At 46.3% G+C, this 24,553-nt stretch overlaps 1 protein-coding gene across 2 annotated transcripts in view; it reads right to left on the reverse strand.

Annotated features, from left to right (window-relative positions):
- Positions 1 to 24,553, reverse strand: part of mwh (multiple wing hairs) — a 262,524-nt gene that overhangs the window by 223,281 nt on the left and 14,690 nt on the right. The window contains exon 2 of one of the 2 annotated variants that reach the window (XM_075701659.1): positions 18,614 to 19,594. The exons of the other annotated variant lie outside the window; for it this stretch is intronic. Within the exon in view, the coding sequence (XP_075557774.1) occupies positions 18,614 to 18,755 (142 nt within the window). The 5' untranslated portion in view covers positions 18,756 to 19,594. The remainder of the gene's footprint in view (positions 1 to 18,613; positions 19,595 to 24,553) is intronic. 2 annotated transcript variants of the gene reach the window in all.

Raw genomic sequence — 24,553 nt, forward strand, 5'->3', positions numbered from 1 at the left:
GAGAACTGTCCTATACTCCCAAGCTTTCTGTCCACTTCATCCAGGCCCATATATAATACACAAATATCGTCCGCTTTCGATGTCTCAATAAGAGCACGTTAGCAGAGCAGAGCAATAAGAGCATTTCTCAGTTACAGAGCTTCATGACTATGATGCTTCAGGATTCCGGTATTCTGCGATTCTGAAAAATTTTAGAAAAAAAAGAAGAATGGCTTTTTAAACAAAATATATTTTCGTCAGAAGTCGGTAGATATTACACTTTTATTTTAACTGCAACAGACGTCGCGCGCGATTCGGTGCAGTAAAAGCCAAGCGAAACTATTTCTCCCTTCCAGTGCACTGAGGTAAGAACATCCCAGGTAAGGCTTGCCTCCTTAGAAGAAACCCATTACTTGCAACACGTCTTGCTGAGATATCGCCCCAAAACCGTTGAAACGGATCGACACTAAAGAAAGACATTGAAAAATTAGAAATAAGATATCTAATAATATTTGGGGTTTTACGTGCCAAAACCACTTTCTGATTATGAGGCACGCCGTAGTGGAGGACTCCGGAAATTTTGACCACCTGGGGTTCTTTAACGTGCACCTAAATCTAAGCACACGGGTGTTTTCGCATTTCGCCCCCATCGAAATGCGGCCGCCGTGGCCGGGATTCGATCCCGCGACCTCGTGCTCAGCAGCCCAACACCATAGCCACTGAGCAACCACGGCGGGTGAAATAAGATATCTAACGGTGCGACAATGTGTGTGTGTGTGTATATATATATATATATATATATATATATATATATATATATATATATATATATATATATATATATATATATATGAGAAGCAGAACGCGCCTCCACCGCCCGTACAATTACTATCGCGATAAATCGAAGTGTTTTGAGAGTACAGCAACAAGGAATCAAGCATGAACAGGAGATGGTCGCCTACGGGGTCAAATCGGTTGTTTTTGGTGTTTCGGAAGTGTAATATTGACTAATAGTGTTTAGCTAAACATTGCTTTTTGTAGTAAGCTTAGGTTCAAATCAAAAGTCATACTCTCGGGTAACGTTACTCAACCTCGCTTTAACAGAAAACAGACGCGGCAATGCCGAGGATATCCATAGCGAAGCAGATGATTTGCCGATGGAAGCGCTTCTCATGTACTTTCCCCGGAATTTCTGCGTGCTCGTGAAATTCGAGCGAATGCAAGTATAGTGAAGGTAGCGCAGGAAGTTTGACTAGTTGGTGTTGATGCATTTGCTGAGACGTGGTTACTAGCGCCAACAACACTAACGGAAAAAAAATTTGGGACAGGACAGAGCTGAAGGACAAGAGGTTGAAGCCTAGCGGTCTATCCTGTCCCCACTTTTTTTTTTCCGTTAGTCTTGTTAGCGCTAGTAATTATGTCTCAGCAAAGTATAGTGAAATTACGGTTATACAGTAATCAGGGAATCCTTGCACATCGACATCTAAAGGTGTGAATTCCCTTTGTTGATGTTGTCGTTGTTTGCATAGAGTTTTCTTTCTTTCTTTTTTTTTAGAAGAACTACTTCAGGGGACTACGGCGCTTCGATGCACCTGCGACGATGATAAGGGTAATAATACATCTCACCTTCACGCTTGTGACTTCAGACGTCTTGCGGCAGCACGTATTACGAGATTTCTTTTTTTTAATATTTTTCCAATAACTTTTTTTCTATACGCATCGCGGCAATACGTACGTGCAGGAACTGCAAGATTACTGCGAATCGTTGCATTTAGAAAGCAACATTGCGTTCAAAGTAATCGGCCTGCAAGGTCACGAAGGCGTTTTGAAACCGGAACTACGAAGTATGAGCTAATAGTGACATTGTTTTAGCGTTTGGCCGACTGTCAAGGGCTAAAAACAATTTCACTCTAAATAATCAACCCCTCCTCCCCCCACCCCCCCCAAAAAATCACGAGTGTGATTAGTCATGATCAATGTACCGCCAATCGCTCGCGGCGCTGGCAATCTGCCAACGCGAGCGATGGCAAAGGAGCCAGCATTCTTTCTGCAGCTCCCGCATATCACTCACTATAGGCATCAGAGTTCTTTCGGGCAATTTTTCGTAGAAAACTCTGTTCGTTTCGCAACATTTGACATTTCCGCCACGAAGAACATTTTCTTTTTTTCTCCCTAGACAAACGATCCAAACCTCGTTCAAAACACGACATCACACACGCTCCATCCGCGCCTGTCGAGGCTTTGCGTCGCGAGCGTGACGGCCGTGGCCTGGCGAGCTCTTGCGTTACACCTTCCAGTGCTGCGAAACGCCGCGCCGAAACCAGATGGGCCGCTTCCGTCACGTATAACGGCCAATGCGACTTCTTTCCACTCCTTTATTTTTGTTATTATTACTTTTTCTTCAGCCTCGGCGTTCACCGTTGTCTCTTTTTTTTTTTTTCAGGGAGCGAGCGTGACATTCCAAATGGTGGACGACTTATTTCCCAACCCGTCATTTGGCGGCGAGCTGTGGGTACAGGCGGCGTTTTTGTTTTTTTTCAGTCGAGCTACGCGGTGACGTTTAGTGGATCACGCGGGACGTTTACGACCGACCTGTCGCGCACTGTCGTACCGCAATAATACTTAAACACTCGCGCTGTCAGCTCCGCGCCCGAGTGGTTCTGCTGTGAAGAAAAAAAAATTCGCCAGGACACATCTCCCGATGACTGTCGACGGTAATGCGCTTAGCACTGAGTCAACATACCTACGCAATGTATAGCCGCCGTCGAAACGCGTTATGTATGAGGCGTGCATGTACTGCAGCCAGAGACCACTTTCGCGCTTCGATAGCAACGCACGGCGCCACCTAGCGCCGCCGCCGCGAAGCCTGCGCGTGGCCTCCAAGATGTGTGGCTTGCCGGTGAGTGCGAACGCCCACCGGCAAGTGCGGCTGCTGTTCTTGAGGAATACTTGTGACGTGGATTCGATTCCGCTCAGCGTCGGATAAATTTAAGGGACCTTTTTCTTCAGTGTAAAGCGGCACATTCCCATTGGCCCGTTCACCTACTGGCACATACCCAGTGACCCAAGTTTGCATGAAACCGGTTCAGTGAAGACAGACCAGCACAGAGCGAGAGGCACATACCCATGGCTCCAAGTCGGCGTCAAAGAGTTTCATTGAACAGCGGTGCCTATACCCAGCCCGGCATCTCGTGACCCAGGTCAGCGTGAAAGAGAGAGAGAAACGAACAATCGAAAGGCAGGGAGGTTAATTAAGAGGTGCGTGGAAGAGCGGCACATACATGTACACATGCCACATACTCAGCCACCCATGTCGACTCCGACTGGTGGTGTCGAACCCTGATCCCTGTCACCATTCGAAGAATGGACTACCCAGTGATCCACGCAGTTAGGCGGGGAAACGGTTAGACGCAAACATACCCATGCCCTGGAAAGTGCCTCAAGTACCCCCTATGAGAATGATGACGCATACAAAGTTCCCCTGAGCGCAAGCCACTTAGGTGCCGTTCGGCATCTCTTCTCCCCCGCTTAAACCCGCAAACAATGCCTTCTTGCAAATCGCTGCAGATATTGTCACACATACATTGTTTTGATTTCTGCCAGTCATCACTTTAACCTCATTATTAGTGCTATCCAGTTGTCGTTCTGCACAAGACACGCCTCCTGAATCTGAAATTCCTTATAGTTATTCTACAGACTCTGCAGGCAAATTCACGGGCCTTCATTAGTCGGAAAAAGTTTTTTGCCTGGCCAATCAGAAATGGAAAAGAAAGAGGAACCCCCGGCCTAGACATACGCTTAAACTAATGATTAGAATCATTCGACAAGATATTTCGCACCGAGTTGCAATTGAACGTCACCAACCTTGAATCTGTGCACAATTTTAAAGCGCAACGACTGACAACTTCGCGCACGTTGTCTGGCTGCTAACTGCCTAAAAAAATTATTTAATTTTGGGGCTTCAGGTGCCAAAACCACGACTTGATTATGAGGCACGCCGTAGTGGGGGACTCTTGATTGATTTTGACCACCTGGGGTTCTTCAACGGGCGCCCAATGTACGGTACACGGGGGGTACACGAACTCACGTGAACGAGCGCGCCCGTTCCAATGTATACACCTTTCCACAGTCGATCCATCTCATTATTAACCTTGCTGCTTTCTCAATCTCTCCTTATAATTGGCTGCAATGGGTTTTAGTAAATTTATTTACTGCTACTCTCGCAAACGTTCACCAATCGAACGTATTTGGAAAACGTACAGGACACGGAGCGTTAAAAACCCATTCAAATCGGTTTCGTAAGTCATCATCATCATCATCATCATCATCATCAGCAGCAGCAGCAGCAGCAGCCTGGTTACGCCCACTGCAGGGCAAAGGCCTCTCCCATATTTCTCCAACAACCCCGGTCATGTACTAATTGTGGCCATGCCGTCCCTGCAAACTTCTTAATCTCATCCGCCCACCTAACTTTCTGCCGCCCCCTGTTACGCTTCCCTTCCCTTGGAATCCAGTCCGTAACCCTTAATGACCATCGGTTATCTTCCCTCCTCATTACATGTCCTGCCCATGCCCATTTCTTTTTCTTGATTTCAACTAAGATGTCATTAACTCGCGTTTGTTCCCTCACCCAATCTGCTCTTTCCTTATCCCTTAACGTTACACCTATCATTCTTCTTTCCATAGCTCGTTGCGTCGTCCTCAATTTGAGTAGAACCCTTTTCGTAAGCCTCCAGGTTTCTGTCCCGTAGGTGAGTACTGGTAAGACACCGCTATTATACACTTTTCTCTTGAGGGATAATGGCAACCTGCTGTTCATGATCTGAGAATGATGATAAGTATTTTTTTAAAGAAAGCGCGAATTTTGTGAGCGCATTGTAAATCCCGTGAAAGCCACCATGTTGCGAAGCCCAATGTGATGACCACAGATACAAAGGCAAACCCGTGCTGCATGATGGTAACAGAGTCTACGCGTCGTACAGCCAATTTCGGCAGCTGACATGTAAGTTTTTGACAATAAAGGACGTTTTCGAAGGTCATTTTCGAAGCAACTTTCGAAACATTGAAGTCACTAAAATATCGCCAACTTCGCTGTCACGTCGCTACCAAAAAATGTCACTGGTCGCTCAATAGAAACATTTGTCGCTAAACCTACAATAATTTCGCTAAATCTTGTGACAAAATTGCAACACTGATCATTACGTTCTTTTTGTGCAAGCACAGCTAGAAACAATAGCAGTTCAGATACGCAAGATCAGTCCCCAAAACAAAACCGCAAATACTATGAAGATCGAATTTGATGATATACTTTTTCCAATGTTAAACTCCTGCTCACTAGTTATTTAAGTGACTTGTCAAAAGATCGTTCAACGTAACTGAGCATTAATATTGTAGTAAGAACGGATGTATCAATGTGCGATGACAAAAAGTGTGTGGGATTTTGTCTGAGTCACACTATCTTGGTCTTATTCATTTCGACTTCCTGATTTTAAACCCATATTTGAGGCAGATTTACTGGGAATTATTTTAGCTCTTTGAAAGCTCGCTCTCAATTATTTGACAGTCGTTATAGTGACATATTCCCTGTCAGTGTGCACAGCACTCATCTCATCGTCAGATAATACAACTTTAAGTTTGTCAAAATCATTATTGCCTTTCAACTTACGTCTGGTGCTCTTGATAGGTATGTTCTTAAATGAAATGGCTGAGACACTTGTGCGTACATCCTTTGATGAACAATGTCATATCTGTTCTGCCAGCCTCTCCTTACATCGCCGTGGCTATATTACCTTTCATTTTCTCATGGGACAATCAGTGGCGGCCGACAAGTAAATTTGAGGTCTTCCTCATTAGATTATGCTGCTGTATTCTGAGATTAAAATTTTTATCAACACAGGTCTGTTTTGTCGTCGTCCCCTGTATGCCATATCTACGAACCACCCAAAACCATTGATCAGTTTTTATTAAACTGCAGCCGATTTACAAGCCAGAGAGAAAAAAAAAATAAGTTTTGAAATTCCTTTCAACAGCTGGGCATTTCTGTAAGCGCTCAAAATAACCTCTCCTTTTGGGGCGTCTACGTAGGGGTTCATCCACAGGGACGTAATTTCTGGCCATCTGAGAATTCATTTGTGACGCAAGCAGAATACTTGGTTTACATTACAGACATAATAACTGATATTTCACAAAATTGAAAACGAAATCGATTTGAATTCATTAATTTCAAATTTGCTATTGTTTAATAATCACGTGTTATCCTGTCAAATTAAAAATTCTCTAAGATTAGTTAGTCTAGTTTACTATTTCTGCTTGTGCGATTTCCATTTTAACCTGGCATATACTTTCACTAAAGCTTTATCTACGCTTCTCCATTCACCAGCCGGCTTCTTGGCCAACCTCCCGTAGTGGGTACGCGCCATTGTATAGGCAGCAAGCAAGCCAGCAAGCAAGCCAGCAAGCAAGCCAGCAAACGAGCCATAGTCGCGGCGTGTGGAAGCAGAGGCGCGTGCCAGCGCGTACGTGAATGTCGTTATAGGAATACCTTTACAGGACGTACTAATAGGCATGCGCACTGCAGCCACTCGAGCGACTTGCCTATAGGTCAAGACCACGCCCACCGAGTTGACGTCATCGTGCCGTCGTCGCGTTCGTCGACTCGCTGTCGATCGACGGCAGTCGTGCGACATTCGCCGCCGCGTTTTCCTCACGCTTTCGTCTCGCCACCGTCATCGTCAGTATAACTGTCATTGTTGTCACGTCGTCGTCTTCGCCCTCGACTCGGCTACGATCTGGCATTAAGTACAACTTCTACCCGAACGTGTTGCTTTCCTTTCTTTTTTTTTATCTATAGAACGAACCTTCACCTTGTCGCTGGATATATACCCATCTTTTTTTTTACCCCGAAATCGTCCAGCCACCCTGCTTTGCGCACGGCCATTACTCCATCACCCCCCTTCCCCTCCTTCTTCACCCGCCCCATCTGGCGGCAGGGGGTATAAACACCGGAGGCCAACGACGGTCACACGGAGACGCGTCTGTCATTTGGCGAGTTCTCAAAGCCCACGCCTGTAGTACTACAAACGGCAGCCCTCGCCGCGACCGTGGCCGGCACCAATCGCTCAACGGGTCAGCGGTTTTCCGTCTACGGGGGTACTGGGGGGGGGGTGGGGGGAGAGGGGGGCGTCTCCGGTAGACCGCGCGCTCGCTCCTCCACCGCCAATAAATACGCGGAAGGGCTGCGAGAGAACGGCGTAAACAGCTGCAGCCGCTAGTACATCGGTGTACAAAAAAAAAAAAAAGGGGGGGGGGGGGGGGGGCTCCGGCTGGCTGCGTGCTTACAGGGTTAAGAGTGACAGCCATCGAATGCTGAGGCACCACTGCATAACCCGGTTCGTCCATCATGAGCCAACGAGATAAAAAATAAAGAAAGAGCCATTTCGAATATGTACGCAAAAGCTTCGTAGGCAGGCAGCCACAAAAAATGTCAGGTAGGCAGAGGAAAGCTACAGAGGCCCGCGTCCAGATGCAGTATGTATGCAGCTAATGCCGGAGTCTTCATAACAGACCTTTCAAACATTCGGCAGTTTAAAGCAGATCACTATAACTTCTTCTTCTTTTTTTTTTTTTTTTTGTAGCGGGATTTCCAAATGCAAAATTTGCCTGATGCTGGAGCCTTCACGGATATCCCTCACACCTGCAGCAGTTTGTCGTGGAGACAACTGTAAACTCGTAGCATAGGCATATCAAAATGTAATATTTATCCGATGCCGGAGACTACATCAACATCACTGAAACCTACGGCAGTTAACGTAAAGTTCAGTATAACCTCTTGTCAATAGAATTTCCATATGAAAATTTTAGCTCATGTTGAATAATTCATAAAAATTTGTCAGGCTTGCAGGAATTCGCATAGGACCAAACATTATTTTTCTGTTGCTGAAGTCTTCACAAAAAGCAGAAGTTTCAAATGCATTCTTTAGGTAATGCTGAAGTCTTCATAAAGATAAGTTAATCGTGCGGAAGTTTTTATAATTAGCGTTATAAATTACTGAATTTGTTCTAGCGCTCAGCGCGAAACGTTGAGACAAAATAGGCAGAAGCCGGTGTGTCTCTCAACTTCAGTTCATTTTTAATCAAGTTTCTGCGCTAAGCACCAGAAAAGACGTGCGAACAAGGCCAAAACTTACTGCATTTACTGCACTGGATTTCTTAAATGCAACCTTCAGCTGATGTTGGGTCTTCATAAACATGCCATGCTAGCCAGCAGAATACTGAAGACCATTGTAAACTTTTGGCATTACGATTTTCCAAATAGTGCCTTTAGGCGATGCTAGAATCTAGATAAACATTAGTTAAGCCTGCAGAAGTCCAAATCGAGATTTTTTTTAACGTATTGCTAGTGAGTTTCCAAATGCAGTCTCTAGCTGATGCTGGAGTTCTCAAGCGTACACAAGTTTACGCATCTGGACAGTTGTATACTAATGGCACTTGTTTTTTTTTTCCGAATGTAATCTTCAGCTTCATAAAGATAAATCAATGCTGCAAAAGTTCGCATGTGCAACATCTTCAACTTTTCGATCACGACTTTTCCAAATGCAATCTTTAGCCGATGCTGGAATCTTCGCAGAGATCACTCAAGCCTAAAGATTGCGTAAGATGGACGAAAAATTTGGGTGCTTGAATTTTCCACGTCCAATGTCAAGCTGATGCTGGCGTTTTAACAAAAAAAGCAATTGTTTACCATGCTTTGTCCACACATTAAAGAATCTTAGGTGGGAGAAATAATTACAGGGGCTGCAGAAGGTTATCCATGAAAGCTGTTAGAAACATTACGAAGGCTCCTTGCCGAGCGCTGAAGCACTCGACCTTTCTACCAAGGTTCATTGCAACTTAGTTAATTAACGATTTGAGGATTCTACCACGCGATACGCGTGGCTCCGTCTGTACGTGTGCATAAATGTCTCCTCATTTCCTGGAATATTTCACCTCACTACACCTCCTCGTTTGCCTTTGGTGGTTGCTTGAAACTGGCTCTGTGGCCGCTTAATGCCACTGAACACAAACGTAGCGTGTTCAGCTCTCTCCGGAACCATGATGCGCGGAAGGACGCTAAGACACTCGTGTGCCATGCTTTCTGAACACGTTAGGGAACCTTAGGTGGTAGAAATTAATTCAGAGGCGAGCACTACGGCGTCTCTTCGGTCTGCTGCGTTGCAATGTTACGCCCCCCCCCCCCCCCCCACCGCCTCAATTTATTGCAATTATTCGTTTGAATACTGCCTGCAGGCCACGTCCTCTTCGCTGCTTTCACCGAGAATGCTGTTCTGTGTTTCATCACCTCTCTCTCGCCGTGACAATTATGGTTATCGTCTGGAAGCTGATATTAGTAACGTCATCGTTATTAGCATGTAAACATCATTACCAGTCCCGAAGATGCGAATGTTTTCACATGCATACGCTACAGGAGACTCTGGAATCGCTTATCTTAGGACATTGGGCATTTCATTTAAAGGGGGGGGGGGGGGCACTTAAATTAAGTAACTCGTTCAAAGGCCTTCAGCATTACCACGTTTCTGACACGCATGAGTAAATCAATATGTTTCATCTTCCCGTTCAGCACTTTCATGAATATGCATTACATCGTGTTACATGTATTACCTCATGTGCTTCCCGAATATCACACTTCTTTAAATACATATAGACACATATACGTGTGTCTTCTCTCCAGGATCTTACAAGTACAACCTTATGGCTATGGGGTTTGTGTTTGTGCACAATGCTCTATTCGTCACAATAAAACTGACTGATTGATTTATTAATCGAAGAACTTCCAGCTCAGTTTCAGCAACTTCATGGCAGAAACTTAATCTCACACTCACCCATAAGCTGAAAACTCAAAAGGGGCGAAATAACGCACACACGACCTTGCCGTAAGTGAAAGAGCTTGAATGAACTCAAGGAAGACCTCCCACCTAGCACGATCTCTTTCGGCTGGCTTGCAAAGAGGAACTTAAGGCCTCACACATGTTTCTGCTATTGAGGCCATGAGCTCGGCACTTTTCCCCGTACCCCCAACAAAGCTGGTGAACCATACGGGAAGAGGCGCACTTAACGGACCATAACCGCAAATGCCCGATTCCTCCATTGCAGTTTCTTGCTTCTGTTCTTTTCGATATAGGAAGCGCTGTTTCTGTTGCTGTATAGCTGTACGCCCGTGATACCAGTACTGAACCCATTCAGCGTACGGCATCGCGGTAGCGCGTTCGTACTGCTCCTGTGAGATACTATCCAGATGGCGTCTACCGCTTATACGTTTGGTTTTGGCTGTGCGAGAAGGAAACCGTGCACACTTCCTCTCCCCAAGCATAGAAGAAACGAAGCCGCCCGGAGCCAGCAAGGATTCAACTCGTAGCCAGTCATCCGCGTCGACACAGCAAATGCAGACGACCTCCAGTCGTATATAGGCGCGCAGTACTTATCGTCTGCGTGCGCCACTGTATAGCTAGGGTACATCGTCGGCGAGTTCGGATCACGAGTATTTCTTTTTCTCTTTTCGTCTGCTTCTTCGAAACCAAATGCTTCCATTTTTCGACCGACGAAGACCGTTCGGTCCGTTCCTGGTAGCCCACAGTATTTCTTTGACTTTTTCTCATTTCATTACCCTTTTTTCTCCTTTCCTTTCCTTTCCGCTATTTTGCTGTTTTCATCTGCGGTGAGGCTGAATAGCTGAGGTTAGATTGCAGGCAGACGATATTTTCAGGAGCAGACGACCTCTGTGGGTTTAGCCGACGATGTTTTCGTTGCAATTGTTGCTTCGTGCGCATTTTCTTTTCTGCTTCTTAACCGGCACATTCGGAGACGGATTCCGCTTCCGCGAAGGCTACCGTTACTCCGAATACAAGGCCTCCGTCACGGAAGGGTGACCACTAATATCTGTCAACAGTTCGTGACCCAGCCGTATGACCGCTGCTGCTGTGGCATTGTGCCGTTTATCCGGGTCACCGTTTGCTTCTTTTCAACAGCGCAAAAGGATCACGCACCGACGCTTTTCCGTAAACGTTCGAAAAACCTCAATCCCACCGAAACGACTATAGACGGCTGCACTTGGCACGCCTTCTGCAGAGCGAAGTTTTAATGATTGGACTGCGACAAGGAAAATACGTACAAGTGCTTGACGTCTATAGCGCAGCGCACTTGGCACTAAAACAATGGCCGCCTCGCGTTGTATCGACACGCGATTTCGAAGGTTTCGCTGAAACGAAAGTCGTCGGAATGCGGCGTGGCCATTGTCGCCGTTCTATTAATGTCATCATGCAGTGCGGGTCAATGGACGCGATGCGTCAATCGGACAGCGGCGTGGTTAAGGTGCCTTGCAATTCACATTTTTCAGCACCTCTTACCACTTTGCCGGTGTACAGGTGTCGAGGAGCGTGTGCGGCACAGGTAACGGAAGAGGTTCGTCAGTAAGCTAAATATGGTTATAAAATATTCCGAAAACATGAAAACGCGAGATGACAACTTTTTAGGCAACTTTCTTTCCTGCACCTTTCCTCTTTTGGTCGCAATTCGGACAATGTGGAGACAGAAAATCAGTTTTGTGCATGTCAGATCCCAGTTGCCTCGATCGTGTCGCTGGTGTGCTTTGATTTCTTGTGGAGTGGTGTGAAGGTGGGGGGTAGGGGGTTGACACAGGCTTTAAAACAGTGCTACCGACCCCTTAAGAGTGTTCTCGACGTAAGGGGGGTGGCCTGCACCTTCGGCTCTGCCGAATTTTATACGTCAGGTCGAATGTTTAGCTGTACTTAATGAACTGCTGGTAAATACTTTCTATACATAGTCTCGTTATCTTAAAGTTCTGAAATATAACTCCTTATGGAGAGAAGTAACGAAGGCGGCAGCAGTAGGTGGAGAAGACAAGTAGGGAAACAGAAAGGTATATCCGTAGCTTGGGGCTTCTATCTAAATAGAGGGTAACGGAGAAATTGTTTGTTTGTTTGTTTGTTTGTTTGTTTGTTTGTTTGTTTGTTTGTTTGATTGTTTGTTTGTTTGTTTGTTTGTTTGTTTGTTTGTTTGTTTGTTTGTTTGTTTGTTTGTTTGTTTGTTTGTTTGTTTGTTTGTTTGTTTGTTTGTTTGTTTGTTTGTAGGGGGCAACCGCTGGACCTAATTTGATGGGGTTTGTTGCATTTAAAAGAAATGCTGAGATCTAGTGACTGTTGGAAGCCAAATATTTATTTAGGCCAGCAATGCTTAATAAAAATTGTTGAAAAATTGCAAAAAATCTGAAAACGAAATTATCAAGCTACCTGCGATTATGCAATGAAAAAACGATAATACAATCCTAAAAACTTTGCCTAATAGTACGCCTAGAGCGGGCAACACTAATGTATCATACATGGCTCTCAAATACACGACTAATATGCGAGTAGGACATTTGCAAAATCTTTGTAACCAATCTAGTTCACGTAACATATAAATTCATATATCGAATTTGTCCGCTTTAGATTTTATAACGGAAGCAGTTAACAGAACTGCGATAACTGTTCTGGGTAAAGAAAAACTTCATGCTATCTTTTTTTTCGAACTTGCTGATTTTCGGCAACTTTTTGTAAAAACTTCAAAGCCCTAAATCAAAATTCCGCTTGTCACAGTCATTGGCAAGCGGAGTCATTGGCCCAGGAGTTTCGGTGTTTCATTAAAGAATTTCTACGTTTTCCATGTAATTGAATAGGTAGCATCGGAGTTGGCTCTTATGGTGCCACTCAATAGAACGACAACGGAACACCATATTTGAAAGGGGAAAAAATGTCATCCCTTTGAGTTGTCACCCACCTTTATTGTGGATGACAACTCGGGTGGATGACAGTCATCCACCTTATTCATGCTGGAATTTAGGCGCATGACAATTCAACCCTTTCATGTACAGGCGCAGTCACTGCTAGCGGGAACACGAGAGCACATGGCAGCGCTCCGCGGAGCGCCACCACCGGTGCCTCGTGAAGTCTTGGCAGACGACTCACCACAGCAGACGACTCACCGTAGCAGACGACTCACCATAGCAGACGATTCGCCATAGCACACGACTGACCTGGCTTTTCGCCAATCGCTTTGATTGCGCCCGTGTCGCAATACTTCGTGAGGCACCGATGGCGGGGCACTCTGCTGAGCGATTCCGTGGGCTCCGTGTTCCCACTAGCAGTGGCCGCGTCTGTACTATCCTGCGCCTTGCAGGCTTCCGCAGAACTGCTTTGCCAACACCGTATTTATCTCGAAAGGGGGCATCTGTTTATTGCGATAGCAATTACACGGAAACTCGATGCGCATTCTCACCATCGGTGCCGCCGTCGTCGTGATGTCGTGGTATCGACTTGCTTGCGCTGAGCGCATGCGCGCGAAGGGTCCGAAGGTCCCCCAAATTACGCGAGTGAAGCGCAATGCGTTTGTCTGCAGAAATGACGAAGCCAAGTGGACGCGCCGTCACACTCCATTCAAGCTGCAGAGCAGCGCTCTGCCTCTCACTGATGGCGCGGGCGTTACGCACCCAAACACGACCATGCCAAGCTGAGAAGCTTTGTGCACACCACACAGTGGTGAGCCCTGTGGTTCAAGTGGAACGCACTGCAAGCTACAAAACTGGGTCTCACCTCGTCCGCCATTGAGGTGTGCGACGCCTGAAAACAATGAGAAGCGCCGCCACCGGCCCACGCTCCTCAGCGTTGTGGGCGCTGTTCCTGCTGCGCAGCAGCAGTTACCGCACGTGCGTTGCCAGGCCAACACATCACGCCCGCGTACTCCGAGAAGTTAGAACACCGTCTGAGAAGCTTCAGCGTCTGTCGAACGTTGACTATTGCTATCGCTTTCAATGATGTCCCTTTCGGGCGAGGCGCTACCTAATGTTTCTTGTTCCTGCGGTAGATAGAAAATTAAGAAAGGAAGATCCGCGAGGACATTTTTTTTCAAATGAGAACTACATAGCATATGCATCAGTGAGTCATGTTCAGACTCGCATGTTCGGAAACATCGCTGCCTGTACACAGATTGAGCGTGTGATTTCAGTGCGGAGTCGAGTCGGAATGACAGTCGCAGTTTCGAGAGGCAGCCACGTTGATTCAAAATGGGTGAATAAAGAAGACTAATGCATTCTACCCTCCTCCAAAGCAACGTCAAGTTGTAAAAAATGGTCCGGTCTGATTCAAATCGTAGTGATCTCTGCGGGACACGGAGCCAGTAATAGCTACAAAGGGAACGAAGAGAGAAGCAAAAAGGAAGTGAAACGCGTGACTTTGCACTCTACCGGACCAGCGCGCGCGGCGATCGTGACCAAAGCTATGGCGCCGGGGCGCCATTTTTTTTCTCTTTCGCACCACCTCGACCGCAGAACACCCCCGCAGAGAGTCAAAGGATAAACGCGGGCAAGGTTGAGCTATAAATATGGAGGTGCGCGAAAAGCAGAAGAAAACGCTCCGCATAGCCCACGGTCGAAAAAACACGTTCCTCAGTAAAGGCAGTTTCAAAGCCAAGGCGAGACGCACCAGAAGACAAAAGGGCGCGAACCGTATAACAGACGGCGAAGCATCACGATGGCCAGTACAGCGTGAGCATCAAAGAGTTGAGAAAAGAATGTAAGCAAACAAAAACGAGAAGATGTACTATGCAGCAGCGGCTCGAGTTTAGAAAGCTCTCGGTGAGAAACACCGTGTCGGTTCGCGCGCGGGAGGTCACGAGTCGAAGTAGAACTTTGCAAAGCGACCGCCCTACACATGTGTATACGACGTGCAGAGGAAGCGACGAAGCAGCTACGCGGAAACAGAAAACGTCTACACGCGATTCGATGCTGTTTACGTGCACGTGAGCCGAAACGTCCGCACAGTGGGGCTGTCGAAACGTGCGCGACAAATTCGACCAACGCGCAGATTCCACTCAGAGCAGCGCGGCGAGCGACCCCCCGCAGACGACGATCGGACAGACGATAAACCTCTGCCGTCGACGTCCTCGTCTGCTGCTAATCGCGGAAGCAGACGGGTGGGCGCGCGCGGCGCTAACTTGCAGAAGTTGCATTTCCGCGTTCTGTCACTCGGGCTTTCCGGTCGCAATGCAGAGCTATGCACCGCTCCCGCAAGTGTCATTTGTTAACGCGTACGAATCGCCGAGCGTTGCTTTGCCATTTAGAGAGCGCGGTACGTGTTTATAAATGCGCGTCTTAATGATCCGGGAACGGGTGTGTCGTACCCGGAGAGAACCGGTGCGGACGACGATCGGTGACCAGACGATGAACCTTTGTCTGCGTCTGCTACGAAAGCAAGCAGACGCCGGTGAACAAACTTGCGGTCGTTTGTCGCTTCGACAGTTCTATTTTTATAGCGACACTTGTTATGTGTTCTTGGTTCGCTTGCTGGCGTCTGTCATGACACGTTCAGTGCACATGGGTTCACACCAACATGTGCGCCCACTACTGCGCCCACCAGAAGCTACTGACGAGCAAGCGCGACATCCAAAGTTAACTACGAAGATTTCATGGTAGCATGAGTTTCATGGCAGCATAGGTTTCATAGAAGTTGTTTCATCTCAAAGAAAAAGTTGAACTCTAGTGATTCTAAAACACAAAGATTAGATCTCAAGCCTAAAATATTTTCTTTTATTACCGAAGCCATGCAATAAAAACGTGAAGCAACAAGCTTACAACTTCTCCAACTCGACACTGAAGCGAGACACTAAACTTCTCTAGACAAGAAGTACCAAAAAGTATACGGCACACAAATATAGGAACCCGGTTTCCAGTCTAAACGAAATAGTTCCCTTCCTTGTTTACAAGCGTTTCTCAAAAGTACTTTCACAATTCACTGACAAACAATAAAACAATATATATATATATATATATATATATATATATATATATATATATATATATATATATATATATATATATATATATATATATATATATATATATATATATGTGTGTGTGTGTGTGTGTGTGTGTGTGTGTGTGTGTGTGTGTGTGTGTGTGTGTGTGTGTGTGTGTGTGTGTGTGTGTGTGTGCAGTGCTGCATTTAGTTTTTCACGTAATGTGAAATCACCCAGCCCAGTTTGTCCTTATGAGGTCATGTCTGCCGTGCACGGTTGAAGCGCAGTTAATGCAGATTTCAGAACTTAACCTTTTTATTATGACGAATACTTTCTTTTTTCATTTCAAATACTTACACTCGCTCGAGGGCATTACAGTAGTGGGGATAAGGAGCACAAAGATCGATTAGTTGCGCTGATAAAAAAAAAAAAGAAGATGCTGCGGTCCAAAAGGGAGCTCATAACACACAAAGCAAACTGTAAAGTAACAAATTACAAGCACCACCGCACATGGCGCGGTGGAGGAAGCAATGTACTCGATGCCACTCTTATGCTTCACTAGTATACGGAATGGCATGGTGCTTGCGTTGAATCGAAAACACTTATTCGTGCGCCTTAAAAAGTCATCAAAAATATATATAACAATTATTCATCAGTGATACGATGTAGGCACAACGCTTCACATTGTTTGCCCTGAAAAATTCTTTCTGATTCGTAATCTCTGTTACTACATTGGTACTTGTACTGTTATGTATGTCGTGCATCGTTCGTGCCTTGGAATTCTCAAGTATTAAGTGCATGCGAAAGTCTTAGTTCTGTTTTTATTTATTCAGCTACGAGTTTGTAAATATTGCCTGCGGCGTGATTCTACTTCTTCAGCTGGATTGCTCTAACAGCAGGGCATTATTTGCACGAGAAGGCTGAATGCATATTCACCTAATTGTCAAATTTTCGTGAGTTACCTTTTAGACCAATTGCTCTACGGCCCACGACGCAGTTTACAAATTGAAGACGGCGAGCTGGCAAAACATTTCCGCTTGGAAAAAAGAAAAAAAAAACATTCTGAGGACGACGCCAGCTTCACGACATCAGTTTCCAAACCGTACGACAAACTACACTGGCGTTCCAGTTATTTTTCGTGCTTCAGTGCACGAGATGACGTTTTCGTAGAAAGAGGAAGTGAAACAATAACAGTGCATTTCTACCGCGAATTTCACGGCCCTAATCTCCAAACAAGTGCAAGATTCGTTTTCAGTGGATGTGCCTCAGTAGTCGCTGTCTTCAGTTCGTAAAACACGATATCTAGCCCAAAGTAATTAGTTAAAAAGCTGATAAATTAAATTTTGTTAATTTGTTGATACCTCATCTTTTATTTGTCGCTCAAGTAACATCCGCCTCTTCGAGTAATCGAGCTCAAGCAGATTAGCGCTAGATGCCGCAGTCAACTTGAAAAAAGAAAAAATTCCTGTGGACTCTTAAAAAAGCAAGTGGCAAATTTTGACCTAGGAAAAAGATTAATTCATTCATTCTTTCCTTTTATAATTTTCCGCAACATTTGCGAGAAAAATGGTAATTGGAGGTCTCATGTATGAGCCTTCGCTTAAGAGCTCGTAGAATGTAACTTTTTTTTTTTTTATATTGCGACGGATTTCTTACCACTCCGTTCAGTGGTTGCCTACCGAGAACAGCTTGATATTTTTTTTTTTTTACATATACATGAAATGGAAAGTGAGTGTCCACAGTAAACCTTATTTTCGGGCAAATAATGTGCTGCGAAAGCAGTGATGATACAAGCTTTCATTTAAACCCGACTCATATTTAGTCATATAAAGCAAATGCCACATCGGAATGTGCTCGAAAGTGAATGGTGTTTTAAACTAAGATGTTCGCGTTTTCGCGATTCACGTCGAGCGCATTCAGTTCGCCACTCGTTATCCCATCCCGAAACCGAAACTATGCTGGGAAAAACCTTCTGCTGTAACTGTTCTCGCGAGTGGTATAGCGAACCGTATCTGCATTCTTCATCGGCGTTGAGTTATCGCGTACTCGGTATTCTGAAGACAGGGAACTTGTTTTTGTCTGTCCTCTTTTAGAGAAATGAAGCAACGCTAAGATGTAGAGCCCACAGATGAAAAACTAACTGTGAATAAAAATTGGCGGTCGAGTGCCTGAGACAGATGGGCCGACGTTCCGATGGATCGCCCTTTCTTTGTCAAAAATGCCTTGTTGTACTTGGGAATTAGTGTTGCTAATACGTCACGCGCTGTTGCTGCACGGTACCGACGGCAATCTGCAAATTGAAATTGCCACAGCTACCAACAAGACCATGTGACGTCTCTCCACAACCCAAAACTAGGACTCCCGGTGAATAACAAGGATTGTCCTTGGGAGCAACGTATACACAAGGGGACTTGTCTCGATCAGGGCTGCGATCCTCGCAACAGGAGGATAGGTGGGCTAGTTGGTAATGCCTCCCATTATTAGAAAACTTGCATTGCTAATACATCATTAGCGCGTGTGGTGTGTGTTACTTTTCTACGACCTGTGTCTTTCTCGCACTCTAAGTTTTGTAATGTTGCGTGAAATCCTTGTTATTCACTTCAAGCCTCCGACCTCCTGCGAACTTTCCCGTGTTTGGGCAAGCAAGCCAGGGATGACGAGATCCACCTTCTTCGACAAAACCAGTTTTCTCATCACAACGCCAGGCCAGCTCGTCTCCCATATTTGGCCTGACAGATTGGCCGTCGTCCGTTTGAATCAACACTGTAGAGTAATCTCCATGCATCTTACTCACCTGGAGCGATCCGCCTTCTGCCGGCCAGCCTCCTCCACCACAACGCCGTAGCAGACGAACTTGTGACGACGCGGCTCGTAGCAGACGACGAGTCGCGGGTCACACGATCTGACGAAAGCGGCGTCGTCAGCAGCACTTCCATATTTCGGCACGTCACTCAGAGAAAACGGACGCGACGCACCAATCAGCGACCACTTGCCTACACCGCAGTGAAAGCCTAATATATGGCTCTTGGCAATCCCTTTGACACGCTAAACCACTAGCAGTGGTTCAAAAGCCCGCCGAGATGTTCTTGCGTGATTACAGGAGTCGGGAACCAACGCCGAGTCTTCGGCAGAGCACGTCGGAGACGATAAAAATATATTATTATCGCCTGGTCAGTCGCGAGAAGTCAGTTATCACATCCAGGCATGCACGTGATAGCAAATGAAACGTCCCTTGGTCGGTATCAGGGTCGATCGTCCTCGGCTGGCGAAGGTGCAAGTCGGATGGTGACCCTTCCGGAAGCTTACCAGCCAGAAAAAAAAGCTGGCTGTGTCGATTAATCGACGAAAAGGCAGGACTGGTACAGCGAGAAGGTAGCGCACAAACCACGATCTGTCACCAAAGCCGTCTGCTTGGAAAAAAGAAGACTGTCCAGAAGGCGTTGGTCCTACTCCCACGAACGCAGTTCTTCTTCTGGAGTCCCTTTCGTCTGGTTCGCACGCGTACCGCACGGAGAGCAGATTCGTGCCGAGATAAAAAAGGCTTAGCGTAAAAAACATGCCCTGCGTCGCGCCCTCCTCACCCGCTGCAGACCCCAAGAAAGCACCCGGACGACGCTCGGCGACGACATCGGCGGTTCGCCCCGAACCTCTTACTTCTTTCTTTTCCCCCTTTCGCTTGACTCCCGATACGCTCCAAGTCGAAATCCAGGGCAAGCCGGGCTTAGGGCAGGGCCGCGAGAGAGAGCCAGGAGCCGATCCGCGCGAAACAAGCGACCTGCACACAACGGATGACGTTAGAACAATGACCAAAAACGCAGGCAGGAGGAACTGGACACAGTTCGTTCGTCGCGGTTCTTCTGTTTTTCTGACTTTTCTTCCCGCCCTTTTTCTCTCGATTTCTAAACACGGCGCATTTTCTTTACGCGAAGCCCGCGTTGCGTGCTTACTCAATACTCACGCACACACACACAAGCAGGCCCTCTCGCGTTAGCGCGCCCCTCTCTCGACTCACGACGCACTGTCGACGTCCTCTGCTACTGCACACTCACGTCTGGCATGCCTGCCTGCCCGCCCAGAAAGCATCGTCTGTTCCCGCGGGTTCACGAGGGAAACGGTACCTTCTTTGGGAGATAAGAAAGCGAGCAGTGGGGCGTGTTCGACATTCAAATGTGGGGAAATGGCGCCACCGTGTATATATATATATGTACATAAACAGTGCTCAACGAAGCCAAGGAAGGCAAGGGCGCGAGCAGAAGTCGCCATGCGCACGTGTTGCAGACGCATTACTCGTCAACGTCTGGCAATACGCCACACGGGTAACAGCGTCAGGTTTCGGTGCCTCAAAGGAGCAAATAAAAGAGACGAATTGAGCGCGTGTACACGAGTGAAGACAAAGAGAGGCGTACGATTCCGTATACGCAGAGATAGGCCCGCAGGTATACAATCACAGCCATAAACGCGATACATCACATTCGAGGGCCGCGCGCTGCGCCGTCTGCGTGTGGAGCGCTGTGGAAGGCCGCCATGTTGATATGGCGCCGCGGCCCGTGACCGTCTGCTGCCGCGTATGGTAGCAGACGAAAAAAACTTCGCGCTCTACTGCGCAAGCCGGCAACATGTTGCCGCGTATATAGGTATATACATGCTCCACGTGAGAAGGCGGAAAAGAAATGCGCCACCGTGCGCGCAGAAATGAGCGTATAAGATGGAACAATAAGGCGAAGCGACGGCAGTATATAGTATGTACAGCACTCCTCTTTTCTGAGGCGGCTACGGGTGCCGTGTGCGGAACGGAATGAAACGAAAAGAAAACAGAACGTAACCTCTACGCGAGAACACACACACCGCGCGGGTGGTGCACGGAAGGATATAACAAGTCGACGACGAGCTTATAGGAATTCAGATATCGCGTGCTACCCAAATGGAACGCAGAATAATGCATACCAGCTTGTAGCCGACCAAGAGCGAGCTAGGCGTGGACTTTCGGCGAACAAAGGCACCGGCCAAGCGTAAGGCTAGGGAAGGGATACAGAAAACGTTCAGGAGACGTGCCTGGTTCGAGATCGCGTATACGTTTGTGATGGAGATTGCCGAGAGGCGTGCGCGTTAGCGGCCGTACTGTAGCGTATCAGGGTCGCAAACGCGCGCGAATCTGAATGCGGTGCGTTGAATGAGAATGACAGACGCTTGATCGCCCTTAACGTGCGCACTTCAGGGTCGCTGCTCACTCGGTTAAGCGTGACGGCGTTTGGCGGGAAGCGTATACGCGGGCAAACGGAGCGTGCATTTAAGCGGCATCGCATGCCGCCTCCAGTTTAACGGTTCCACTAAACATACAATTACTGTGGTTACAAAAACAAACTCGTTCGGCGATGCTTCACGGTTACTGAGCAAAGCGTATGTGAATAAACGGTGCGTGGATTGGAGCGGTATATTCTGCAGTTTTAATGGTTCCGTTAAGCGTAGTTGTAAGGGTTGTAAAATCAAGTTTTGGCCTACGTAGGTAAGTGGCCGATCTAAAGAAAGACTGTCTTTCGTTTGTGGCAAAAAAAGAATCATAAATACACATTATGTGGTTTAATCGTGCATGGATTTGAGCAGTATAGTGAACAGTCTAACGGTTCCGCTAAAACAAACTGTGATAACGGCTTAAAAAACAAAGCAAACAAAAAAAAAGTTATCTCAACCATATTACCACACTTGCTTTAAGTAGATAACTCGCCCATGTCGTGCAAAAAAATAAAGCTTCTCGTTAGTAGCAGAGAGAAACCTATGCTTGAAGTCTCTCAATACGACATGCGACTACAGTAATTAGCGCCTTGCTTTAAAACCCTGAATGCCCGATTTATTTTAGAGCCCCACGATTAAAACTTCGTGGTATCTCGAGCTTCTGGCCCTATGCACACAGCAATTTGATTGGTGTAAACTATAATGATTGCTATATTCATTCATTCATTCATTCATTCATTCATTCATTCATTCATTCATTCATTCATTCATTCATTCATTCATGTACCCTAAAGGCCTAAGGGCATTACAGGGGGGAGGGGGGTGAAGGGCAGTTCACATGCATGAAATCAATACATAAGGCAAGGTATACACAAAGAAAAAAAATTAGCAGGAACTTATACAAACTATTAAAAAGACAAAATGCTAGTTACTAGAATAGAAAACAGAACACTGAACTAGCTAGATATAGGGTGAACAGTGGTCTCAATAGAAGAATACCCAGTAGACAGTATAATAAGTACACGCAAGATGCCGAATTTCCCATATTAATATAAGTAAGTGTGTAAAAAAATGAGACATGTACAGATGAGCGTTCATAGTCCAAGATGACTGTTCAATTTGTGAGCGAACTCCACCTGGTCAGTAATACAGGCAACGTCTCCTGGCAGTTTATTCCATCGATTAACAGTAAGGACGCGAGGTCCAAGTATACTGGAAGCTGCATTGAGCGGCATACCGGGTGTTTCAACGAACACTCAAAATTTTTTCAAAGTTGCCATCCTTGTACATGAGGTGATCTACTTGAGGAGGCGGACATTACGTGCACGCACAAAAAATTGAAATGCATAATCCAGTAATTGACAAAATCCACTAAAGTTTTTAACCAATAATATTATGGCACATATTGCAATTTGCGAATTCTAGCCGGGGAGTTCGCATGCAAGGCGGATTCACTTGGAAATAATTCTCAGGATGACACCAGTTTCGAGATACTAATTCCCGAACTTAGCGGAGAAATGCACTGGCGTTCCAGTTACTTTTGTGCTCCAGTGCACAAAGCGACGTTTTGTTAAGAAAGTAAGTGGAACGTCAGCGCATTCTTACCGCAATTTCGACGACGCATATCTCGTAAGCGATGTCATCCACACAATTCCTTTGAAGTGAGAATGAACTCGAAGCAAAGGCAAGAGTTTGACGTAGTAGTTGTGCGGGTTTCTGCGGGGTCCACCTTGCGGGTTTCCGCAGAATTATTACGTAAAATCTTGCCTTTGCTTTGAGTTGTTCACAAATTCGACTTTGCCCTGCCATCTGCTATAGCCGCCTGGTTAGGTGAGATGGTATACCGGCTGCCCCACAAAGGCGGTAGTCCCGGGTTCGAGTCCCGGACCAAATCGAATTTTTCTTCAACTACGAGGCTTTTCTTTCGAGGAACCTGTATGGGTTTCCTTTCTAGCAACTGCTACGAACTGGTGGATGTCTGATTTTCCTTGCATTAATTACTTCTCTCCACCTTGCGGGTTTACGCAGATCTATTACGTCAAACTCTTGACTTTGCTTCGAGTTGTTGACAAATTTGACTTTGCCCTGCCATCTGCTAGCCGCCAGGTTAGGTCAGATGGTAGAACGGCTGCCCCACTAAGGCGGCAGTCCCGGGTTCGAGTGCCGGACTAGGACGAATTTTTCTTCAACCGCGAGGCTTTTCTTTCGAGGAACCCGCATGGGTTTCCTTTGTAGCAAATGCTACGAACGGGTGGATGTCTGACTTTCCCTTTATTAGAAATTCAATTACTTCAATAACGAACTTGCGCTTGGCGTAGCGCCGACAAAAACGAGGATGCATGCTGTGCTAACGCTACCGCCACCTAATGGCCACTCAGACAGAGACCTCAAACGACAGCTCGAAAAGGGCTTTCTCTTTCAAATTACGCGTTACAGGCTTATGTTATCTCCTACATTCGAATAACAATCCGAAGCTATCATGTCTGCAGCGCGTGTGTAAGTCGTACTTAACGCATTTTCTGACAGAGTTTAGTATTAAACATTCGATTAGTTCAATAATGCCGTTGCGCTTGCCGTAGGGCCTAGGAGAATCAGGATGTATACCGCACTTCCGCAGACGTGTGTGCGCGCGCGCGTAATGTTGGTTTTTTATTTTTTTTTAGTTTGGGCAGCAAAAATTTTTATTCCTTGTTAAATTGAGCCTCTAGTTCCTCTTTAAGTCACTTTAATCCTCATTCGTCACTTAATAACTGTGTGAAGCGCTATGTGGAGCTCTCCCGTAGCGTTACGCGGAAATTTCATGACCAGATGAAAAGGTATTGAAAAACCCTGCTATTGCTATAGTCTCGCTATGTTCGTTGTTGATGTTTCTTCAGCCTTGACAAACTAATTGTGCATCTTTTGTTCGAATGCATCATATTGCGAACCCCCCCCCCCCCCCCCAACTTTTAAAGTGAAGCTACCTTGTTCTCCTCGTGAGAAATTGTTCATTATTTGTGCCCCACCCCTTATGCCATAACACACCTGATGAAGGGGCGTTTTGAGAAATGAACCGACCTAACCTCAATCGAGACAGCAAATTTGTCAGCGACCTAAAGCGAGGCAATGCTTACTTCACGACTGGACGCTTTTGTGCAAGAGTGCTTTTCTCCACACGCTCTCTCGAGAACTGGTGCATAAGCGTAACAACCATAGAGTTCTCCTGCTGTGTGAAATCAGCCGGAAGGGTCCGAACATTGCGTTGGTACTTCTTGGTGTAGAGTGCGACAAGTGTTGTAATCCCTTTAAGTATTCGACCATAAAGGTATACAGGACGACTTCGAATAGCTGATTCTCGAATCGAATACGAATCTAAAAACAATGACCTTCTCGATTGGCGTTCAAAATTACGAATCCTCGCACACAGCTACAGTTGAACGGAACCTTTAGCTCGGGGCCTACTACAATTTTCCTATTCCAATACACGTAAAACGCGGAAATGCTTTCGTGAGACAACGCCTAGACC

This window comes from Dermacentor variabilis, chromosome 8, assembly GCF_050947875.1.
Source record: "Dermacentor variabilis isolate Ectoservices chromosome 8, ASM5094787v1, whole genome shotgun sequence".
Classification (NCBI taxonomy): domain Eukaryota; kingdom Metazoa; phylum Arthropoda; class Arachnida; order Ixodida; family Ixodidae; genus Dermacentor; species Dermacentor variabilis.